We start from the raw sequence: 19708 nt of genomic DNA, 5'->3' as shown, positions 1-19708 counted from the left end.
CAACCAAATAAGCCATATGGTCACAAAGATACAACATTTATTAAACTAACAAGTCACTCAGTTTCTCTCACTTTACTGAATCCAGATTGCTTGCACAATCATTAAATAGCAGCATCAAATATGACAGCAACCATGTAATCACTGTCAAAAGTGATGCAAAAGAACTGGTGACAGCACTAGTTTTTGTTACTTTCATCTTGCTAACTGTGCCAATGACTATGCTAGTGAGAAATTAAATACACAACTGCCTGTAACTGCAGACAAAATACCAGGATTATGTCACCTTTAACATCACTGTTTGAGCTAATGCTGCCTGCTTTCTGGAAAAGAAACACTTTATTTCATGAATTGACTCCATCAACAACGCATTAGGCATTGTTGGCAGTAAATTACAGAATATCCTTTGTGCAGTTGAAGGTACTGTGACTCTCTCTCTGCAGCATATAAATATGTGTTCCACTGTTTGTAATGTCTGATCTGTACAGCACTGGATATTAGGTTCACCTGTGGTGCAGGCAATACTGAAACTCAGTGTTTACAGTATGCTCATTCCTGGGATCTCAATGCAAGAACTAAGGTCAGTGATGAGTACTTTTGTTCTGTTGTTGATATAACTTATGCTTAGTCAGAAACGTACCTCTCTAGTTATATCTAGCTTATCACATTTGCCACAATAAAGGCAGTTTTAATTGGTTAAAGTGGTGGCTTTGATCTAAGCGCCTAGATACATAGTGGGATCAACCAGTGTCTTGAAAGCTCCTGTTTACCAAGAACTCTTATCTCTTGCCCATTACCTTTACTGGTAGATAGCATGTGCCACATAGTCCTGAGAGAGGGAGCTGGGCTGACAACCAAAACTTTTTGGCACAAGTAGTTTGTTGCATTTCCCCAAGCTAGTAGTCAAATCTGACTTGAATTGTATTAGCTTCTTGAGGCCAAGATAACACCAGCTACAGTTTGATGTTGGTCCTCCTGCACCTAATGAGTGAAACTGATAGGAAACTAATTTCTAACATCAAAAACAGGTGATTTGTTCCTTTACCACACAGAATATTGGCTGTGGTATGATAATTGTTAGAGGGCCAGGGAAGCTTTGTTCAATCTTTAGTATTCAATGGGGCTATGCTATAGTCTGAGGGTGTAATGACTCATGATTTCCTGAAGTGAAGATTGTGCTTGTTGTTATACATGAAATTCAGGAAGTGTTCTTGAGTTACAGCCTCTGTGGGCTTCTTCTTCTTCTGCAATGTACTGTATGACTTTGAACCTCATTGTATCAGAATTTGCCTCCACTAGTGTAATAATGTTTCTTACATGTAACTGGTGTGCCCTTGCTAGTTAACCCTTCAATTAAGTTATCAATAAGGATACTCTAGCAATCTAGCAGTATACCTTACATCAGAGAAACACACATGAATGTCCCCTTACTTACTAGTTGATGTTCATGCAGAAGTAAATTCCAGTGGCACCTCATGTCTCTCTCTTGGACTATTTTGACCAGAGTTAGAATTAAGCTACTGTGGTTCACAAAGGCCTGGGAGTCCTTTAAAGCTCACCCAATTGGTCTTGTAGTTTCCAGACTAAGGTCAGTTTTAAGAGAGGAGAACTTGATTGGCAGTTCTGGATGTGTTAGATTCTGGTGGTTATTCTTCCTGAGTTTGAGCTAACAGTGAAAATGAAATAATTGAGCTTTGCAGCATTGTAAAAAATGACATTCAGGAGAGGCCTCTATCAAAAACCAACTACATTTCCGAACAGCTGTATCCCATCAGTGACCAAGTTTTCCTCTTCTGTTTATAATTCCTTTGACCCATGCTAAAATGCTATTTCTTTAAGATTGAATTTTTTTTTTTTAATTAATAATTCAAAAGTTCAGAAAAGCACAAGGAAATTAACTTATCAAGAGAAAACAAAACTCTGCAAGAAATAAATTATGTATTTGTGGAACCAACAGTTAGTTCTTCTTATCTACCCTGTAGCATTCTCAGGTACACTTGTTTCCTTTAGCATTAATGGGATATGATCTGTGAAATAATGGGAGGTTCAACTAGGAAGTGTATCTCTCAGTTGAATATAAATTCTACAGTTTAAGTTTAATAACAAAAATGTAAAGCAATATTTATATAATTCTCAAAACACAATGAAAGAGAAAGTATTTACTTAGTGCCTTTTACTGGATATTGAGAAGTCTCAATGAAAGAGAAAATCTGTTTCAAATTTATAAAACATAGAAATGTATACATGAAAAAATAATGCTATTCTCTTTGAAAAATAAGGGAGGTTTGTAACCTCAGGGTATCACATGAAGTGCCAGTTTCAAATTCATTATATACTTTTGTATTGTATGTTTAACTTTACAGAAATATTTCCACTAAAAAACAAGCACTTGTGATGTCTCTCATGAATGACTGAGAAATATGGGTAAGTAGGGTAAAGGAATCTTAGCCATTTCCTTGATAATTGGCTACAGTGAAAGCTATATGTTTGTGTGCATAAAACTTTGAAATATTTATATAAATTTTAAAGTTATGCCAGCATACTAATAATGGGTCAGTCAAACTAAATTTGACAGTATTATTATTGACAAGGTAATTTACTGCTATTCATTACATAAAAGTAAGAATTTCTAAAACAAAGTTTGTGAATTACCATAAGGTTGAAGGTAAAAACTGTCCTGGATGTATTGGGAAAGTACTACATACACAGTTACATGCACCAGAATGTAATCCTTAATCTGATAAAAACCTTTTTAACTTAAGGATACAGCATAATTTTTAATTAATTCAGTCAAATATTTTAAAGGCTAAAATATCATTTGTAACTAAAATCAAGTAAACTATGTTTAAAAGGTACAAAAACTCATTTATAGAAATCCATGTTCTCCCTTGCATGCTTTTTAAATTTAACATAGAATAACAAAACTCATGATTAAGTTGACAAATGTATTTATATACTGTAAAAGATAGTATATCTATTAAATTTTGGTTTGAATTGTAAAAAAGTATGTTATGAGGTTGTTGATAACTATGCCTTTTTCTGAAGTGGCTATGTAGCTTTAATGAATCTGCAACAAAGCAAGTCAGAATTTTAAGGTTTTATGAAGATTCTAATATAATTGAATTAGGGCTGTATGTGCTTTGGTCAAGTACAGAAATATTGTTTGTAATCTTATCTAAAACTTGCAAACAGAGTATGTGTCATAAATTCATAAATGCACTTGTCAAATGAAGTCAAAATATGTCAGTCAGAAGTTAGAGCTATTCATACAAAATAATCATTGTAACAAAATAAAATGATACACTGCAATTTTATTAGAATGGATGTAGCATGTATGTCAGTATCTATGTATATAACCAAAACTCTTGCAACATCTGCTAAATGAGCACAAATAAAAATCCACAAAAATTCTCACACTTTGGGTATTCAAAATTCAGACAGTTATAAAACTAACTGTGATATGTACAACAACCATTTATTTATAATAGAACATAATTTTAAATAAAAGCACTCTCCTCACAACAAGAACATGACTTTCACTTGGGCTGTATGTGAGGATTTCATTATATCGTTATTGATGCAATTTGTAAATATAGTACTGAAAAACTGGTGTTCTTAAAACAACTTTTATTTTTCAATGAACAGGGATACTTTTAATATATAAAAGCATTACAGTTTACACTAGTAAAATTTCTGAAAATTTTGAACCTTGTACATTGAATCAGTTGGATGCAATGAGTTGCATAATGCTAAATAGCACAATCCAAACACTTTTCTGGGCATTACTTCCCACAAAAATATCCTTTATTCAGAATATGTTCACTTAGTAATTAATAGGCATAAAACAACTACCAACAGGGTGTTATTTCTGCTATTATGTTGAAAATACTTAATATGTTATTAGAAATTTAAATTGTTTTCTTATTACATATAAAGTCTATCATATTTATATTCTTATTTTCTTCTGCAATAAAGTGCTGTTGTAAAAGAATTAGAAAAACAAAATTAGTTCCATTTTCTTCCAAACTCCAATGGAGTCCCATGAATGTATCTTGTAGATTTTAATTTAATTTCTATACTACATGGATATGTCAACAAAAGTCTTTCACAACAGTAAGAAAAAACAGAGTTACAAGCAGTAATATTTACTTGTGATTTTTGCAGTAAAATATCTTACAGTTCAATGTTAATGTAAAATCAATAAATTATTCAAAGTCTTGCAGAGGAAAATCAGTCTCAATGAGATAGACACACAAAATCATACATAAACACAAAATAAATGTAAAAAATATTTTTAAAGCAAAATATACACAATAATTTAATGCATTGGCAAAATGTTATCCACAGTCAATAAAATTTCATGTTTGAATATTGTGTCAGCTTTAACCACTAGGTGCACAACTATATCTGAAAATGTGGATACCTATCAAGATTAAGAATATATAAATTAATGTGTGAAGAATAGAAAATTCACTGTATTTCTAGTATATAAATATACCTTACTGTCATTTATTGAAGACAAAAATAGAAACAGTACCTAAATGTGTGACAAAGCAATCAAGAAAACGAGTGATAAGTTTCAGTCAACATATTTATGTAGAATGTAAGAAAGCTCTCAATGATTATACTTTAGTATTCTGGTCACTTTGTAATAGTGGTTCCATAAATGAGGCTGAAAAAACATGCTGTTTGATCAATCCAAGAATAATTGTAAGACACCAAATAAACTGGTAAGAGTTAAAACAAATGAAAGATTTATTTGTATAAGAAAAAAATGAAAGAGAAAATTATTAAAGTAAAACTTATGTTTAAATCTTTGCTGGAAAGAAACAAAAGGAACTAAAATACAAAATAAAATTACTTTAGTGATTTTAAAACACAAGGCTCTTCCAGTTCACTCTTGAGGATAAGTATTTACTATAGTTCTACATGAATAATGGTTTTAAAACAAATGTATTTTCTCTTAAGTAAAGTAAATTAATACAGAGCAGTCTTAATTCTATTTGCTGTTAGAATGTGCACACATTGTGAACTGTGGTGTCTGTCCGAGAGCTCGTCTGTCTTTTGTTTATGACATCCACTTCCTGTGTTGCATTTTGAAAAGCTGTATACATAGGCAGAACTCAATATTCACTTTAGAAATAGTGGAAGAATAGGCAGGAAAAATGTTGATGCCAACTTATATTTCACAAGCAGGATATTCTACATTAAATTGTTAGTAATAAATCACACTATCATTCACATTTCAAAATGTAATGTAACTTAAAGAATAAAAATGTTAATTTACAGAATATTATTGTCAAGTAGCTATTAGCATGATTTAAATGTGTAACAACTTACTTTTCACAGTGGGTGGTATAAGCAGCTCACATCTTTCAGTGCAACCAAGAGTGCAACACAATCAACTTTATTAAAGTCCATGAAATAAATTAATAAATGAACTTAAACCTTTCCTGTTACTTGATATGAATACTTTTACTTATGACCTATGTTAAGAAATAAAATATTAATAATTATGATTCTCAATAGTAGTGACTCATCTGTCATGCAGGTGTAGAAACAAACACAATTATATAAATAAATATTTTAAAGCCAAGTAATGTGGTATGATGTTTGTAGAGTTTTTGTATATAAAGATATAAGCATATATTAGATTTAAACTTACTTGATTTTCATCCACAGTGGTATTGGTTGCCTTCATTAGTTCAGTAGAATGAGGAGGAGATGAGGATTTTAATGTTTTTACTGCTTTTATTGAGCAGGTTTCAATTTTTTTTTGGGGGGGTTTGGGTAGGTTTGGTGCTTTGGGATATTTCAGTATTCGTGGTGACTTAATAAGAGAATGAGGTTTATGTGTAGGGAGCTTGGATACCTTTACCTTCTTTGAGGAAAATGAAATTTTAGATGGAACAGATGTCCATTTGAGAGATACAACAGTTCCCTTGAGGAACTGTTCCCTTGACAGGTTCAATAGAATATTCAACCTCAGTTGCCAGTGCTACTTCTTCAAATTTAAATTCTACTTCCTGAGTCAAATAAATTACAAGCAACAAATTTGTCATTTTGGTCTGTAAAATGCTCTTTCAACTTGTATATATCACATTGGTTTACAAAAAAAACTTACTCTGAATCAAAAATATTTTTCTCCATAATATATAACAGTCTTATTTCTTGATTTTGTATAAATTGTTAATAAAGAATAAAAACATTATAATCTTCATATGATGGATTTAATTCAATGACCTATTTTTACAGTCTTATAGTTAAACCATAAAGGGTTCAGATCTTTTTTTATCTTAATTTTATCACTTTTTACACACCCAATTTTAAATTTTGTTACAGCTGAGCTGTTTGATGAAGCCAGATCAAAACAAAATCTTTCTCTTACATCTGGAATTAAAAAAAGGATTTTGTATTTCTGTTTTGAAGCATAACAATACTATCTTTGAAAAAAATAAAAGTAAGAAAACAATGAAAAATGAAAAAAAATCATACAGTATTGCCAGTTTTCATGAACCAAATAATAGTTATGATCTGAATTTTTCCAGTAATTTCCTTGTACTCTTACAACAATATAAGTGTATTAGGATCTTGACTTTTAAATTTCATTGTAACTAAATTTAATTCCACATTTAATGTACAAACTTGGTTTGTTTTGTTTTGAATTGTGCACAAAGCTTCACAAGGGCTATCTACTCTAGCCATCCATAATTTTGCAGTGTAAGACTAGAGGAAAGGCAGCTAGTCATCACCACACACTGCCAACTCTTGGGCTACTCTTTTACCACCGAATAGTGGGTTTGACCATCACATTATAATATCCCCATGGTTGAAAAGGCAAACATGTTTGGTGTGATGGGGATTTGACCTGCAACCCTCAGATTATAAGTTGAATGTCTTATTCACCTGGCCATGTAAGAACTTAATGGCTAATAGATGTATTATACTTCAACACTGTTATAATAATTTTAATCACACTATTTCCATTGATCCAATACAGATTTTCAGCAAGAGCAGTGTATTATAACAGTTAAACTATATTTTATTTGTAATATGTCAGTATTGATAAAATCTTTAGTTCAATATCAAAGCTGAACAGTCCAGCTGGCCTTCAAATATGTAAAGAATTAATTAAAATATTGTTCTTAATTAATTATTTAAAATACATCAAGTCATATGGTGTTTGATGGCCATGTTGGCAAAACCTCATACTGTTATAGTACAGAAGTGCAGAACTTAACTTTTAAACATCAAAACTAACTATTTAGTGTTTTTTCATTTCAACATAAAAACTTAGATATTTAAAATTATAATAGAAATTTTTATATTAATAAATAGTGTGCAAAATTGTTAATGTAAAAAAGATTTGAACAAATCAAAACTCACCCGAAACACATTTGCTGAGTCAACAAACCAATATAAAATGGTAAAAAAGAATCTAAACTCTGAATCTTTTGCTAAATAATGAAAGTACACAATTTTTTAATAAGTTGACTTGAACACTGAGTTAAATCAGTGAAATGTTGTGCCCACTCTTTATTTATTAAAATTTTGAAAATATTATGCCATTTCCTGATTTAAAGTCTCAATACACCTCAGAACAATAAGTAAATAGATATGTATGAAGCTTTTGGATTTTGTCAGAATAAATAAATACCAAACAATTTTCTGAAAGGTTCCTTTGACTTTATTTTCTTGAGGAAGAACAGTTTCATAAATTTACATTTAAGTAAGTTTTGATATAATTTTCTGGAAGAGTAGTTTTGATTTATATGAAAAACATTGTTCCTGCTTTATATTTTAAAAATAATATTAAAAATATATAAGTTAAGTTGTAAACTCACCACAAAAGGGCTTTGAAATAGTCTTGTTACATAACTGTAGTTTTCGTCCACCCACCAAATATACAACGTTTTCACAACAGTATCCTACCAAAATAAGGGTACATAATGACTGAATTAAAAAACTGATTTTTTGATAAAGAACACATTAGATAATAACAAAAATTTAAATGTGTTCGTAATTTTCTTTAAGCTAACTGTTAAGTACATAAACTCCTAGACAAAAAGTACTACACCTTTTGTTATTCATGTATATCTATATTACAAGGTTGGTTTGCTAACATTATCATAACTTTTTTCATCATAACTATTTAATATATGAAAAAAATGGCAGCCTACAGTGTACAGCACAAGTAAGACATAATGCAAGTCTTGGGTTTAAAACACTTTTCTTATTACTTATATATTTTTAAGTTAGAATTACAGATATAGAACTAAAGGAGACAAAAATGTATTCAACCTTTTTATGAAGTGTAATTTCTATTTGCCCTCTGTAGCATCCAGCAGTGTTAGGACTGAAGGTAAGAAATATTTCTCCTCTGCTTTCAGCAGAAATGCTGACTAAAGAAGTATCCAAAGTAAAAGGTAATTCCATTGGGCAATAGAAGCCTACAAATGTCACAAATATGTATTTTATGAATAAAAAATACAGTATTTACCTTAAACATCTAATTTATATAATACATTGAATAAGCATATACTGTTGCAACTATTTGCAGTAATTATGATATCAGACTCTTAATACCTGTATTTTAGTTGTTTTAGGAAAATTTCCAAAGGATAAATCTTTGGCTAGTTTAAAACTTGAACTTTTGCAACCACTCTAGACATGTAGCATTAGTATTAAATACGTGTTAACTATTATGAAAAAAAAGCAATACCTTCTATCAGAATAACAATTAACTACTACTAATAATAATTAGCCCTAACTCTAAGTAATGGGCAAGCCACTATAGCCTCTATGACCACTTTGCTTTCGGTCATCAGTTGGACATCCTAGCTGTTAACAGAATTTTTGTCTCTTAAAGTTTCTCATATTCTCTTATTTGTTAGATATAAGATTACTAGTATGCATATATCTTTTGGCCATTACCATCCAAGCACATCTTACTACAGCATAAGAATTTTGAAATATTTTATACCCTACATTTGAAGAAGCTACTAAAATTATAAGATACATTTTAAACATAAATTATTTAAATTACACGTAAAAACCTGCTAAGCTTTCAATGAATAGTTTACAAGTAAATAAATGTAATAAAAATAACTTTACAACCACAGATGATGTTCTTTCTTTACCCCACTACTTTAACTTCTAGCTTTATCATGTGCTTACTACTGACTTTTGTTGTGTACAAAACCAACCTAAAGTACTGTTTGTTCACAATACATATCAATTAAAGTAATAATAAACTTCTAGCTTACAGTGTAAAGCTTCTTCTCCAGACTTAACCTTACATTTCATCTCAACAGGAACAGAAGTTTTGTTTTCAACCTGGGAAGAAACAAACAACAATTAAATAGCTGACCCACAAGTAGTTAAATACATATCTGAGAATAATATTATAATATTAGATTCCTGATAACATAATTCAAATTATGTGTGTATATATTTCTTTACTGAAATGAGTATTTTAATCTGAAAAATTCTTACACATATGCAGTTATTTATTTCTATGTAGCACCTTAATTCTTAATTATTTTTGACACTGAATAGTACAAAGAATATTTTAACATTTTTTTAGATATTTCAAGTACTCACAAAAAGGTTGATACTAAGAACAGAAGTAAGCTTAGATACCATTAATTTAATTTTAAATTTAAATTAAGAAACGTTTTTGAAAGTTTAACTTTAATGAGGATACAGTAACAATGGAGGTAAGAATGAAAAAAGAAGGAAATAATGAGATGTATGACTTTTGTTTTATATAGTGAATAATTAAAAATATATGCTTTTACAGTTATTTTCACTTTTACTTAATACAGTGATAGATTCTTTTCTCATATATAAATAAAGAAATAAAACACTTAAATATGGTTATTCCTTCTCATTCTTCCCAATCCATCTTTCATAGTCAAAATAAACAATGTTATAGCATAATCTGATATTAACAGTGGATGATAAAGAAGTAACATCATCAACACACACATGAGCAGTCTTTCTTCCCAGTCATGACCCAACTAAACTGTAGAATAGTATCAGAATCCCATCAAACTTGAACCTGTGGTTCTACTCCAATTCCTTCTAACCTCAGAACAGTCTCTGTAAAGACTGGAGTTGTCACTGATACCCTGATCTGGCCATAATACGATAAAAGATAATTCATACACTATTTAAAAGTTCATAAGAAGAAAAAACATATTTTAAGGATTGACTAAAGAATTACATTACTACAGACATGTCTGCTACCAAACGCCACAATTTCTGAACGTACAGTTGTCACATGCGGAAGTAACAATTTGCAAGCAGTTGAAACTGTATGGGGAAATTTATTAATGTTATGAAACAGTAGTAAATAAAAGACAAAGAAAAGTAAATAAATTCTATAATAATGTAGCATTTTGTATGTGAGCTTTTGTTTAATAAAGAACATTACATATTTCTTCTATGCTTCTATACAGTTTGTCAATGTATAGTTATGGAATATTATTCTAAGCATCCTGTATTACTTTCAACAACTCATCAAGTTGTCTAGATACATTACAACATTCTTAGTGTTAATAAAAACCCTTACAGTGTCCAGAATGTTCATATTAAGACTTGTGCAGGACATGCCATAGTTACGAGTGTTCCAACAGCCTCTTTAATGTCAAAATATCATTTTACCACAACACTGTATATTTAAGATCACTGTATTTCCAAACACAATTAACCTTTCGCAATGAGTTAAGTTTTGAGGGAATGGCATGATGAATCAGAATTTGTACTTGACACACAGCCCCAAACTTATACTGACTCCCACCATGCTTCAATGTAGGTGTTGTACACTCAGCACGAAATACTGTTCTCCCTGTTCTCATCTTTGCCACTGAACAAGCTGCCATTGTCTACTGATGAGAAATTTGATCTAAGCTTTATCTACAAAGTGCTCAAGTTGTCACCAGTTCAGGCAGTTCCACTGTTTATGAGTTGATACCAGTTTCAAACTTTTAATTTGGTTATTTTGTCTCAACAACAATTTTCAAGAGCAACTACATGTCCATTTTGGTCATTTCAGGTTAACACAAATCCTCCTGTTCTTGGACGAATATTTATACCTGTATTTAAAGCAAGGTTATTGGTAAAATCTGTACTCAACTCTTATTTATCTCATAGAAAATATACCTTGGAATAATCAATTTTTGGCAAATTTTGATTTTCCACCCACTTCTATTATCAACAGGATCAGCTGTATCCTCTTCAGTCTTTCATATAGCTTCCACTAAAACACTGAGTTTACTGCAGTTTTTTGCAAGGATTATTGGCATAGTACAACTACTGGCTTTATGCAGATGTGACACTTTCTGATTGTTTGGATGATAACCAATCACAGTGTAAATTATTGTTATAGGTTATATTTTTAGTGTTGTAATTTTTGAATTTATACTTTAGCTATAAGAAGCAAGTCCTATAATATTTGGGAATATTATTGATCAAGAAACATTATAAAGCGAGTAGAAACTAGATTACAGACATGATTATGAGTGGACACTTAGTTTATGTATTAAAATTAGAAGATAAGTACTGAGTTAGTCAATTTAGTTCAGTATTTGGATCCATGTTAGTTATCATGTACATTCAATTAGTTGAGTGACTAGCAGAAACTGTACAAGTATGCTTATTTTTACATCAGCCCTAGTATTCTGACCAAAGTATTTCTGTTTGAATATCATTTGTGAACTGAGGCCTACAAGTTGCAATAGTTGTATCAGCTCATAGAAACGTGAAATAAGAAATAAGCTAATTTGGTTCAAAAGAATCTGCCTGCAAAATAACAACATTATCCCACTACAAAAACACAACTTCACTGTGGTGCAGTTCATTTTTATGCAATAAAATGGTACTATTCACATAGAATTGGTCATTTATACTCTTTTTCCCTTACTGTTTCCATAGTTATTTTCAAATCTTGATACTTCAAACTTTACAAATAATGATTTTTACATTGCATGAAACCAAATGCATAGTTCAAAAATATATATATTACTTTATTATTTCCAGAAATAATGATACACAGTTAACAGTCTTGATACTCTTGCTTCCACACTATTACTAAGATGTTTTTAAAATGAAAAGTAATTTTTTAAATCAATGTATAAAAACCAGATATTTGCACTTGCTAATGGATATTGCTATAAAAAAGCCTAATTATAAGTACTGGATTTAAAGTTATCATTTTTGTTACACTGAAAATAGATTTTCCTATAGATATATACTTCCACTTATCTTTCACTGCACTCTAACATATTTGAAAGAAAATTTCTTGCTTAATGTATTAGCCTTTGTATTCCATAAGTTCAGGTTGTTCATTTAGTATGCATAAAGCATGTAACAGTCTTCCACAAATAGGAGCACAACACACTTTTCTAGAACAGCTGGCTCCCTCTGTACTGTTTTATGTGAGCCTCACTTTTGGAAGTAGGCCCACAAGAAGTAGGGAGGACAGGTGGGAAGTGTGTAAAAAGAGGTAAGTATCTATCATAAACCTATTTTCATTGTAAGAAAATGGCAAGTTCTGAAACAATACATACTTTCTCTCACACAACAGTTAGAGTACAATATTCAATAGGTGAAGAGACCATGTAAGATAAAACAAGAAACACCCTATGGAAATCATCCACAGAGAATCAAACATGTCCGCTTTGTATATATCAAACAGAAGCACACACATGGAGAAATGCTCCATTTCTGGAATAGGTGTGCTCTCTCTCTGCCTTTGAAGAAATATAGTGTCATGAAATTGGCAACATTGAGGCTTGGAAATTAATGTATCAGGTGCAATAATCAACATGAGTCCCATTCCATCCTGAATCATACAAATATAATTAGAAACAAACCAACTCTGGTAGGATAAGAGTTATAAGTTATATAAAGATAAAATGGACACAGATAGATAACTCAAAACCCACATGGAAAAAAAAAAGGAAAACCACTGACAAATTCACAGAATTATAAATATGGAGGCATTTGGTGATGCTTTACTTGACACCTATTGTACTCCAACTATACAGACAAAGTTCCACATTCTGTCCTTAGTATTATAAGGGATAGGATTTCATATAAAATTAAAACCAGTATATACAGAGTATGGCAGCCAGGGAAGTGGACGCTTAGAGATGGGTACACCAACTCCACCCAGTAAGTGAACAAAATGCTGTGCTACAAGCAATTGGACTTACAATGAGGAAGTAAGCAAATAATATCTCTCAGTCAATTTTCTGAATCAACTATAGGAGACAGCAAGTACAACAAACTGAACCTGGACTTAACAGGTTTGAGTCTAAGCCTCAAAACAGAGAGTCATCTTGTATTTGATATTATAAGCAGGAAAACAACAATTCTAACTGAACCATAAGAGGAGGGAAGAAACAGCATGCACATAGCATTACAAGAAGAACAGGAACACTTGTTCAACCATAGGAACAGGGTAATAAACATAGGGAGAAATATATATACCACTATAGATCTTGCAAAACACCTTATCTCAACAGTGTGCATTATAATCTGACCAGGCAGCATTTGCCACTGAATGGAATATAAATGTATACTGAAGAGAATGAAAACCCCCTGAAAGAAAATGTAACAGAAAAAGACTCCCAAGTTAGAGTCAAACTGATGCATGTAGAATTACCACAAGAGGTGGAAGATATCCATCGGAAAAGAGCATAGCCAGATATGTAAGTAATGAGAAACAAAGGTATTGGGAGTAGTCCACATTCCAGCCTGGATGATCTCCTTCAGAGGACACCAAAAAACTAGCCGCTAGAGACACAGTGATAAGTTGAACCTGATGAGACAAGACACAGTAAAGATGTTGCCACTCCAAGTAGAGGGAAGAGTAAGCCAGTCTAATAAGCTGATAAGTCAATTTGTAAGGTGGATTGCAAGAAGCTTCTTGACACAGAAGGGTTCCAGGGAATAAATAAATGGAAACCATGAAAGGAAGCCATATGAGGCACCTAGCACTGGAGATAATTCAGGTATGACCTGAAATAAGTATGGGACATGGAAGGCATGGAGATAAATATAAAGGCAGAATTGATCTCACAGGAAACAGAAGTTTTGAGATTGAAGGAATTGTTTGGTATAGCACAACATAAGGACTATAATAAAGGGTTTGGGAAATATCTATTGCAAAATGTCAGCCCTATGATGACCATATACCAGGAGAAGAAGGAAATAGGTCTGGAGGGAAAGATGATACTGGGAACTTGAGGCCAAAGGTTCAAACAGAGATTGCAAAAGGGCAAAAAGGGAATCATGCATAACAAGAATGAAGAACATAAAGGGCTTGAACAGGAGGGAAGGACAGTAAAACCCAGCAGAATCTGGTAAATCATGTTTGACAAAGCTGCTCTGCAACCAGAAACTGTTGAAACTGAAAGATCTTGATCAAACAGCTAGGTGAAAAACTGAAAGGTGAAGAACAGAAGGGTGGAAGGAGTGGAAATTATGTCAGAAAGACCAACAATGAAAAGTAGTCCAATGCTATTGGTAAACTGACAATGTGAAAGGTTAGACTGAGAGAGAAAGGAGAGAGAGGTAACATGTGGCATCAGACCCTGTTTTCTTGCAAGGGACCAGACAAAAGCCACATATAAAGCTAGAGGATAGGATAGGGGGATGGCAGACGTCCAAACTAGATTAACAAAGAAGATGAATGGAGAGGCAGAAGTTACGAGAAATGTAGGGGCTTCAAGAAAGAGAACCAAAGCTTAACCAGACAAAATGAAGCCACCAAAAAAACTCGACACAGAATAGTGTGGACAATGGAGACGACCTTGAGGAGGAGACTTATAGGTGGTAAGGCATAAATGTGAAGACCAGTTTATTCCTGACTGAAAGCATCTACCACTAAAATCTGAGGATGAGGAATTAGAAACCAAAAAGATAGCAGTTTTTTGTTAAGATTGGTAGCAATTATATCTATATGTGGGGTTCCCAGACAAGAGCATAACAACCATTCAACTTTATGATCTAGGGCCCATTCTGTGGGAATGACCTTGTGTAAATTCCATAACCAATCAACAACAAGATAGAAAACAGTAGGAATATGGCAAGACAAAAGATGTATCTGGTGTTTGTGGACCCATAATAGAAGTTCTAGAGTTTTAAAACAAAGAAACCTAGAACTGATATCCACATACCTGGTGATGTATGAGACCACTGTGTAATTGTTGGAATGCACCATAACCATTTGAAACAGTTTGTTATAATGCACTAAAGAACAACTTAACTGAAAACAAGATTTCCATTCTCATCAAAACTGCCAAATTACAAATCAACAACAGTTTTTATCTTCTTTCAATTACATAATACTATTTTGGCAACTATTAAGAGCTGAAATTTATGTACTTAGTCTGTTTCTCCCTTCTCTATCAAACAATTGCTCTCTTCACAGCTTTTTTTGGCATGTCTGAATTAGCATCTTCTATGCCCCTTCTCATCCTACATCTTTTCTCCCCACCTGTATCAATATTTTTAATCCCACTGGCTAAGTCAAAATTCATTTGGCTTCAACTGCTTCAATGCATCAGATAAAGAGAAACAAAAGTTTCTGATCAGTATGGGTAGTATTTCAGGTGAAAAAGATTTTAAAACCAAATTTCTGACACAATTTTGTTTTGTTTGTGAAGATATGAACCAAAACAAACACCACATCTCTCTCCCAACAATAAAGCAGTCAGGTTAGTAAGGAAAATACCTGATGAAGAGAGTCTTATCAAAGTTGACCACACAAGGGTTTTGAAGTCCTTCAAAAAATTATTGGGATACCAATGAAAGGCCTCAGACATAAAGATGCATAGAAGAAAGTAACAATAAACATTAGTAAATGTAAGACAAATCCTCGAAAATTGCGCCTGTGAGAATAATACATAAGCTTAAAATTAAAACCACATATTTGAAAAGCATGTTGGTCAGAACTCGAGGTGTTAAAAACATATTAACCCCTAAACTTAACTGTGATACAATTGATATGCATGAACCTTTGTTCAGGTGAAGGGAAAACACCAAATAGTTTGACTGAGGGACTCACACAAAGGGGAAAGAGAGATCTCATTAGAGACAGAAGAAACATTCAAAATGTGACAAACCTGTGCAATTAAGTGGAAGAAAGGAGTAGAAGGTCAAACCTCCTCCAAAGGTGCAGGATGTAGCTGTATGGTGAGGGAAGTCTAAATCTTCATCAACCTGAACATTCTAATCAGGTTGAAGAGGCAGTTGAAATTTTGGAGAAGAAATCCCAGACTCCATGTAAGAAGCTAACTCCCAACAAATTTTGGCTTGCTTCTTCCTGGTAAAAAAAACATTGAACCTGAGGCATGGGTAACAGGAATTTGTATGTCCCCAGTAACTTTAGGAGCAGTTGTGGTAATTGCAGTAAATTGTACATTCATAATCCATCATAATTTATGGCAATTAAAGTCAGCCATACACCAGAATGTAAGAATTAGCAAACCAAACTTCTTAAAAAAAAAAAGGGAAAATAACAAAGTCTGAAATATTAGTGAAATAAAATGATTGAAAACTGAAAGCAAGAGAGAAACACATTTGATTCTTATGTGCCAATACATAAAACGAGGTTCATGTAAAGCAGTACAGACAGAGCCATGTACTTTAGGAGAGTGTTTCATGCTAAGGTTGGTGGAGGTTTGTCACATGCTTTATAAATGCTAAACAAGCAATTCGAAATTAAGGATATAAAGGGTAGTACTCAAGAAAGAAAATTTCTTCTCAATGTATTAAAGGGAAGAGGAAGATTGAAAAAAGCATATGTGTTAGAGAGACGTGTATCACTTTGAAACTAAAACATTCCTAGTGGTAAATGGTTTCATATATTACCTTACCAATGTATAAAATCTTTTGTATGTTTGTAGTTAAGCACAAAGTTTTACAATAGGTTACCTGTGCTTTGTCCACCACGGGTATTGAAACCTGGTTTCTAGCAGTGTGAGTCTATAGACATATTGCTCTAGGGGTTTATAAAATGATCAAAGAAATTTGATAATTAATACTTAGACAAACAAATTTAATTTACTAATTTGATTAGTTTATCTACTTTAAACAGTAACAAATAATAATGGCAAGAAAGATAAACTGATTTTATACATGATATACTGATTTTATGGAGACGCATTAATAAACAAAAATCAAATGTATGTAATAAATTACACACACTCTGTGCCAAAAAATTGGATGAAAGTAACCTACACAAATTTGTTTTATAAATTAAAAACAACAATAATTGCTTAAATCAAACTTGTATTTCATTTTCATAAAGTCTGAAGATATGTAACACAATATGTGATTTCAGAAGTCAAAATGTTTTACCTTTCATTATCTTTTGTTCAGAAAATGGAGTAAAGGCAATTTTGAAAAAGTGAGACTTAGATGGAGGAATTGTTCTAAGTGCATTCACAAGCTGAAAAGGACCATAATCATCTGGAAGAGTGGAATGGAGCTTTAACATTAGGATGAAAGAAAAGAAATGAATGAAATTTAAATGAAAAAAACATACACAAATACAGAATAATTAAAACAATAGACAAAAAGCACAGAATAAATGGAGTATTTCATATTGTTTCATAAACTATGTTTTACATGATATAAAATAAATTTAAATTCAAAACACTGCTTTATTACAAGATATGACATAATATTAACAATATACAAAAAAAGGATACTTATAGAGACTCTGTTGATTGATTAGTGAGCTGGGAAGCCCATACAACTCTCTTTCCAATAAGTAGTTTTCCATAATCATGTAACTTGTTTCCATCTTTTACCACAAAAGATGGTTGTACCACTGGATAGTGCAACTCAAGGTATAAAGTATCCTCAACACTTTACATTAAAAATGAAAAAGTACATAATTTGGCATTAAGTTTTTAAAACTTTATCAAAATTAAACAATGTTATAAAACTGCAGTGCAGAGAAAAGAATAGAAAAGCTATTTAAAGATAGCAAATGAAATAAATAAAGATAATTTATTAATAATTTAATCCAAGTAGTCTCATTATTTTTTGAAAAAAGAATATTTGTATTGGGTTGAGATTATTTTAATTCTGTACAATCTAAAATGTTATTAAATGTATAGGCTTACAATCTAAAATGTTATTAAATGTATAGGCTTTTGAGAAAGGCTTTCTGTTTGAATAACATAATTTGTACTTATGCACCAAAAATACTTTCCTGATACCTTTTTGATCTAACATGGTTGTAAGCTTATACTAGGACAATTTCAATTCATTATAGAACAAGTTACAGAAAGACGATACACAGAAATTTATTACAAAGAAGATTCTGGATGCATTAATTGGAACATAAGCTATAACTCTAATAATATAGGAAACTCGTATCAGAAGAGAGCAGAGTTGATTTTATAGAAGCCGTATTATTATTAATATTTATGTTAAATAAAATATCCTAAAACAAAGTTAATGTTGTTCTTTCTTGTATCAGAAACAAGCAATTAAAAATATAACCTATGAAATATTATCACATACACATATAGTAATAAATAACAATGACATATAAATTCATTATAAAGTGAAATTGTAAAAAGGTTTCAATCTAGGAGTTATTTAAAGATATACATACTTGTACATTGGTTTTCTCAGAAGTAACAAATGTTCATGAGTAATAAAACATGGAACTGTATATTTTCTCACTATTGGCTTCACATTTTTCAACAGAGACACAAGACACAAACTGCAGATTGATGACCTAAAGACAAAATAGGAAAGTAATTAGGAAAGAGGAGCAAAAAAAGATAAAAGCAATTGAAATAGCATTGCCACATGTACTCTTGTCAACTTCATAAATATATTTATAATTAGTATATTTATTTTTTAAATTTATTAAACTATCTACAAGGATTTGAATTTATAATGAAAGAAATAATTACTTGATTAGTGGAAAATTTTATACTTAATGCTTTTTTATGAAAAATTAACTAATCTCAAGCAAATATGTAAAGGTTATAGGAATTAATAATCTGGAGTATAATCTTAAAAAATAATATATTTTTGAATTCTGTGAAAGATTGTAAATATAGTTAATTTTTATGTATGTAGATTATAAAAAAATTTCATAAAATTCTTATTAATAAGTAATGCAACAGTACTGAAGTCACACATGATAAACAAACCACCAATTAGTCTCCTTGAAAGTTGATTAATTGATATTAAGTACAATTAATACTGATATAAATGTCTCTTTTTAAAATTATTTCTAAATTCATATCTACAATTTCGACATTTGCTACCTCTTTTTAGGAGCAAAATGGGCTTTTTTACAAAGCCACTTGTAGATTTTGAAGTATTCCTTGACATTTGGGAAGATCTTTACTTTTAACTCATCTTCCATTTTTCCATATACATATATGACTATCTGACCTATCAACTGAAATATGACCATTGCCAATATGAATCATTAGAAAATTGCCCTGCTACTCAGTTAAAGGGACCAATATTTGATTCTGTTCTTTATGTAATGCCTTTGTATCATGAATCTTTTATTTACCTTTCCCAGTTCCTACAAGACTTATGCAAGCTTCTATCAAGTAAATTAACTTTTTTGACTTCACTAAATCTCTTTGGTCATAAAATGTTAAACATCTCTCTCTCTTATTTGTACATTATGCATTTGTTTGATTAATACTTAGTT

At 31.4% G+C, this 19708-nt stretch overlaps 1 protein-coding gene across 1 annotated transcript in view; it reads right to left on the bottom strand.

Annotated features, from left to right (window-relative positions):
• Positions 1–994: 994 nt before the first annotated feature.
• The window catches only part of LOC143223085 (cilia- and flagella-associated protein 74-like), a 58558-nt gene continuing 39844 nt past the window's right edge, over positions 995–19708 (bottom strand). Inside the window, exons 5-8 of the mRNA XM_076450518.1 lie at positions 18641–18766; positions 9264–9333; positions 8299–8447; positions 995–7925 (exon numbers count right to left, since the gene is read on the bottom strand). Of these exons, the coding sequence (XP_076306633.1) occupies positions 9300–9333; positions 18641–18766 (160 nt within the window). The 3' untranslated portion in view covers positions 995–7925; positions 8299–8447; positions 9264–9299. The remainder of the gene's footprint in view (positions 7926–8298; positions 8448–9263; positions 9334–18640; positions 18767–19708) is intronic.

The sequence above is a fragment of the Tachypleus tridentatus genome, chromosome 8, assembly GCF_004210375.1.
Source record: "Tachypleus tridentatus isolate NWPU-2018 chromosome 8, ASM421037v1, whole genome shotgun sequence".
NCBI classification, from domain to species: domain Eukaryota; kingdom Metazoa; phylum Arthropoda; class Merostomata; order Xiphosura; family Limulidae; genus Tachypleus; species Tachypleus tridentatus.
This window is presented reverse-complemented; position numbering and strand designations above follow the sequence as displayed.